At 45.6% G+C, this 6,000-nt stretch overlaps 1 protein-coding gene across 1 annotated transcript in view; it reads left to right on the top strand.

Annotated features, from left to right (window-relative positions):
- The first annotated feature begins 4,279 nt into the window (after window positions 1–4,279).
- bsdc1 (BSD domain containing 1) overlaps window positions 4,280–6,000 on the top strand; it is a 51,802-nt gene continuing 50,081 nt past the window's right edge. The window contains exon 1 of the mRNA XM_080211382.1: window positions 4,280–4,505. Coding sequence (XP_080067508.1) covers window positions 4,495–4,505 — 11 coding nt within the window. The 5' untranslated portion in view covers window positions 4,280–4,494. The remainder of the gene's footprint in view (window positions 4,506–6,000) is intronic.

Below are 6,000 nucleotides of genomic sequence, written 5' to 3'. Positions count from 1 at the left end.
ATAGTTTGAGTCATGTTGAGATCAAAAATGAGGACATACTGGGGTTCTTGACAAACATTAAGGTAGACAAGTCCCCAGGGCCTGATGGAATATAGGCCAGAATACTGAGAGAGGCAAGGGGGGGAAATTGCTGGGGCCTTGAGAGAAATCTTTGTATCCTCATTGGCTACATGAAAGTTTCCAGAGGATTGGAGAATAGCCAATGTTGTTCCTTTGTTTAAGAAGGGTAGCAAGAATAATCCAGGTAATTACAGGCCAGTGAACCTTACATCAGTGGTAGGGAAATTATTGGAGAGGATTCTTCGCGACATAATTTATTCCCACCTGAAAATAAATGGACGTATTAGTGAGAGGCAACATGGTTTTTCAAAGGGGAGGTTGTGTCTCACTAACTTAATCGAGTTTTTTGAGGAAATGGCGAAGATGATGGGTGAGGGTAGGGCAGTGGATGTTGTTTACATGGACTTCAGTAAGGATTTTGACAAAATCCCTCATGGCAGACTAGTGCAGAAGGTGAAGTTGCATGGGATCAGAGGTTAACTGGCAAGATGCGTACAAAATTGACTCAGTCATAGAAAGAAGTCTCACAACACCAGGTTAAAGTCCAACAGGTTTATGTGGTAGCAAATGCCACTCGCTTTCGAAGCGCTGCTCCTTTGTCAGGTGAGTAGCGATCCAAAAACTAGTGGCCTTTGCTACCAAATAAACCTGTTGGACTTCAACCTGGTGTTGTGAGACTTCTTACTGTGTTTACCCCAGTCCAACGCCGGCATCTCCGCATCATGTCGGTCATAGAAGACAGAGGGTAGCAGTGGAAGGGTGTGTTTCTGCATGGAGGGCTGTGACAAGCGGTGTTCCTCAGGGATCAGTGCTGGGACCTTTACTGCTCATAACATATATAAATGATTTGGAGGAAAATATCACTGGTTTGATTAGTAAGTTTGTGGATGACACGAAGGTTTGGTGGATTTGCAGATGGTGATGAGGACCGTCAGAGGATACAGTAGGATATAGATCGGTTGGAGAATTGGGCGGAGGGATGGCAGATGGAGTTCAATCAGACAAATGTGAGGTAATGCATTTTGGAAGGTCTAATACAGATAGGAAATATACAGTAAATGGCAGAACTCTTAAGAGTATTGATAGGCAGAGGGATCTGGGTGTACAGGTACACAGGTCACTGAAAGTGGCAATGCAGGTGGAGAAGGTAGTCAAGAAGGCTTACGGCATGCTTTACTTCATCGGCCGGGGTATTGAGTTTAAAAATTGGCAAGTCATGTTGCAGCTTTATAGAACCTTAGTTAGGCCACACTTGGAATATAGTGTTCAATTCCAGTCGCCACACTACCAGAAGGATGTGGAAGCTTTGGAGAGGGCACAGAAAAGATTTACCAGGATGTTGCCTGGTATGGAGGGCATTAGCTATGAGGAGAGTTTGAAGAAACTTGGTTTGTTCTCACTGGAATGACAGATGTTGAGAGGCAAGCCGATAGAAGGGCATGGACAGAGTGAACATTCAGAAGCTTTTTCCCAGGGTGGAAGAGGCTTAAGGTGCAAGATTTAAAGGAGATGTACGAGGGAAATCTTTCACACAGGGGGTGATAGGTGCCTGGAACTTGCTGCCAGGGGAGGTAGTGGAAGCAGATACAATAGTGACTTGTAAGAGGCGTCTTGAAGAATACATGAAGTGGATGGGAATAGAGGGATATGGTCCCCAGGAGGGTAGGGGGTTTTAGTTAAGTTGGGCAGCATGGTCGGTGCAGGTTTGGAGGGCCGAAGGGCCTGTTCCTGTGCTGTGATTTTCTTTGTTCTTTGAATAAGGCAGTGTCTCTCTGTCTCTCTTTCTTGCTCTGCATAGGCTTTTGCAAGTTCTAAGACTGGGAAGTCTTGGAGATTTGATCCAACATTCAAAGGGCCAATTCACAGCAGCTGTTAAAAAGCTGCCAATCCAGCATCACACTGTGAGCATTCTTGTTTCTGTGCCAAGTCTGGAGAAAAGTGTGTGTCTGTCAGATGGAGCTTAACTTAGTAGCTGTCAGATTTATATTATGACAAGTTTAAATCCTGTAACTGGTAAAAATTATGCCATGTTTTTGTTATATTCCAGCTGTGCTCTTAAATAAACTTTTTTGATAAAAGCTTCCAAGTGGGTCACTGGAATCATACCGGGAGTGAAACATCTTATACTCACCCTAATCCAAAATCAATTGTAAAAACTTGGGGTCCAGGCTGTCTTCACAAAATACATTGGAGTTTCTGGTCTGTGTCTTAAAAAAACACAATAATAATATTCCAATTGACACAGTAATAATATTCCCATTGACACAGTAATAATATTCCCACTGACACAATAATAATATTTCCACTGAAACAGTAATAATATTCCCTATTATAACCTAGGTCTGAAACTCCAAGGTATTTTATTAAATCAACCTAGACCATAAGTTTTGCAATTTGAATTTGGCACAGGTAAGTATGAGACATTTCACTTCAGGTATGGTTCAAGCTCCCAGTAGGGAGCTTTTATCAAACAAAGCTTATGAAAGAGAACAGTTAACACTTAGAAAGAGAATTAGCTATAGCTTGTAGCAATTACAAACAAGAAGAAAAACATGATATTGTGTAAACCTTAATAACCCAATATACTGTTCCAACCAAACAAACCTACTTACAAACATACACCCGTCCCAGGTTTAGCACAATAAATATGAATGCTCATGTGATGCTAGATTTTCTAGATCTGCAACACCTACTGTGAATTAGTCCTTTGAATAGAGAATTGAAACTCTGACCTTCTAGTAGTTCCCAGCACCTTGAGGTTGAGGAAGAGTCACTGCTGACCTCTAGGTAACAAACTACCAACAACAAAACTTTCATTCCAGAAAAGTAAAAAAAGACAAAACACCACATCCAGCCTGGAGCCCAAACACCTTCTAACTAGCCAACAAATAAAACTGAAAGTAGACGAACTTTTGGGAGGAAAAACCTGGCCCATCTGAGCTGTCAATCATCCTCCCAGCTTCCCCAACAATTCCAAAAAAGTCATAAAATTCGAGAGAGTGCATTATTGCCAGATTAAAAATAAAAACCTCAGTTAAATCATTTAAGCAGCAATAAAAGGACATCTAGTCAGACAGGTTGGAAACAAGCATATACAGTAATGATATTCCCACAAACACAGTATTAATATTTGGGTGCTCCGGTTTCCTCCCACAATCCAAAAGATATGTTGCTTAGATCCATTGGCCGTGCTAAATTCTCCCTCAGTGTACCCAAACAGGGGCAAGGGTGTGGCGACTAGGGGATTTTCACAGAACTTCATTCCAGTGTTAATGTGACACTACATATTAACACATCTCATAATTTGTGACACTAATAAATAAACTTAAACTTAATATTCCACACCTAGTAATAATATTCCCACACACACTCAAAAACAATATTCACACACAATATTTTCACATACGCACACACTATTAATATTCCCCAAATGCAGTAATAATAGTCCCACACACTCAGTTACAATATTACCAGATTACTGTGTGGGGGAATACCAAAAACAATGAGTGGCACGGACAAGTTGGGCTGAAGGGCCTGTTTCCAGGAGCGGCACGGTGGCGCAGTGGTTAGTGCTGCTGCCTCTCATTGCCAGGGACCCCGGTTTGATTCCCAGCTTGGGTCACTGTCTGTGTGGAATTTGCGTGTTTTCCCATGTCTGTGTGGGTTTCTTCCGGGTGCTCCGGTTTCCTCCCACAGTCCGAAATGTGTGGATTAGGTGGACTGGCCATGCCAAATTGACCCCGGTGTCAGGGGAACTCCAGTAAAAAGTCTCACAACACCAGGTTCGAGTCCAACCAGTTTATTTGATAGTAATCCCACAGCTTTTGGAAATGGTGTCCCTTTGTCAGGTGTGTGGAAAGTTCTGTGTGGAAGGGTGGATGAACCTTCCACACACCTGATGAAGGGACACCATTTCTGAAAGCTTTACTACCAAATAAACCTGTTGGACTTTAACCTGGTGTTGTGAGACTTCTTACTGTGTTTACCGCAGTCCAACGCCGGCAGATCTACATCAGGGGAACTAACAGAGTGAATGCATGAGGACACGGGGATAGGGTCTGGGTGGTATTATGGTTGCTGCAGACTCGATGGGCTGAATGGCCTCTTCCTGCAGGGATGCTGTGTTCCAATCTGATTGTGACTGGCTCTCAGCCTCATTTACATATTCAGCCTGATTTGCATACATTGGCATGACGCAAGACGCACGCACGACAAACGCGGTGACGTCAGCGCGCAGCCTCCCACAGCCACAGCGGCCGCAGGAACAGAGCGGGTGGAAAATAAACAGAATCCTGAATAAACAAAGCAAATAAACAAACTCGCGGAGACCGGGAATACCGAGCGGGAAAACCGGGAATTCCCAGCGGAGGCATCCCGGAGCACCGAGCGGAGCCCCAGCGCCCCGGGAGCCGTCAACCTCCATGACCCGGGGAAATGGCGGCCGGGTGAGTGCGGGGGGGGAGGGGGCACCACAGGGCCAGCCCGGGGGGAGAGGGGTGGGGGAGGGGGATAGTGGGGAGGGTTAATGGGTAATGGGGGGGCTTGGGGGGAATGGGGCTCTGGGGAGGCAGGGGTGGGGGAGGGGAGGGGGAGGGGGTGGGGGAGGCGGGGGGGGAAGGGGGAGGGGGAGGAGGCGGGGGGAGGCGGGGGGGGAAGGGGGAGGGGGAGGGGGTGGGGGAGGCGGGGGGAGGGGGTGGGGTAGTGGGGCTCTCGGGGGAGGGGTAGTGGGGCTCCGGGGGGAGGGGTAATGGGTGGGCAACTCCTGGTGGGAGGGCAAGATCTGAGTGGCAGTGGGGAAAGAGCCAGTAGTAGGAGGGGTAGTTGTGAGGGGACAGTAAAGGGATATTTGGGGTGCTAGAGCCAGGGGCATTGGCACGGAGCCAGGGGAGGGGACAGCTGTCCAGCCTGTGTAACAAGGTGGAGATGGCGCTATACTGGATATCTGAAATTACAGAAATGCTCAATAGGCTAGGACTGTTTAGAAAATACTGTTTGTGTTCTTTGTTTATATTCACAATAAAATCTTCTGTTGGAGAAAATATAAAGGTACAAGAATACCGCCTCTTACCCACCTGGCAGTCGTGTGGTGAGCTGGGAAAATAATATGCTATTTGGTTTATTATCTTCCCAGCCCCTTTTTAATGGTGCAGACCACTTTACACCCAGAAAGAGCCCAAATCATCTTAGCATCAATTTGACTGGGTCTTGTATCGCGAGCAAGTCCTGCACACATGTCGGGTGTCATGATGAGGGAGTATATTGGGGGTCAGCCAGAGACCCATTGGGAAGGTCCAAATACTCTAGTGCGGGCTTCCCCTGGTTGGGATGGACGGGGGAGTAAATGCCACCGACGAAGAGTGGGGAGTGTGTCCCAAAAAAAGAGTGGCTGAGTGTTAAAGGTTGCGACACAGAGTACACCTGAAAGACTGGCATGGCTTAGCCCCTGTTTCACACTGTTATGACAGTAAATTTCTTAGGAAGATTCCACTCTATATTTTCTTGCCTTTTGCTATTTATGTTGCTGGGCATTTGCATGAAAATATTTTTGATTTAAGTCCTGATTGTTCAGGCAGGAAGATTTCTGGATTTGTACAAATTCTAAAAAAATACATTGAAGTAAATAATTGCTCCTGCGCAAGTGAACAAATGATGTCATAACAAACTGAATACTGCCCTGTCTGTTAAAATCTGTTTCCTGATCTCCATTAAATCTCCACTTCACTTCTCTTTATGGAGGACAATCCCAGGTTTTTCTCTAATCCAGCCACATAACTCATTCCTGGTATCATGCTCACTTCTGTAAATTCCAGACCCTCTTCTGCATCCTAGTTAAAATTCAACATCTGGCTGGTGGGCTGTGACTAGTGGTGTTCCACAGGGATCTGTATTGGGATGTCTGCAGTTTGAGATCTATATAATTGAGTTGGGTGAAAACGTAGA

Source organism: Carcharhinus amblyrhynchos, chromosome 24 (genome assembly GCF_965287045.1).
Source record: "Carcharhinus amblyrhynchos chromosome 24, sCarAmb.v2.hapA, whole genome shotgun sequence".
NCBI classification, from domain to species: domain Eukaryota; kingdom Metazoa; phylum Chordata; class Chondrichthyes; order Carcharhiniformes; family Carcharhinidae; genus Carcharhinus; species Carcharhinus amblyrhynchos.
This window is presented reverse-complemented; position numbering and strand designations above follow the sequence as displayed.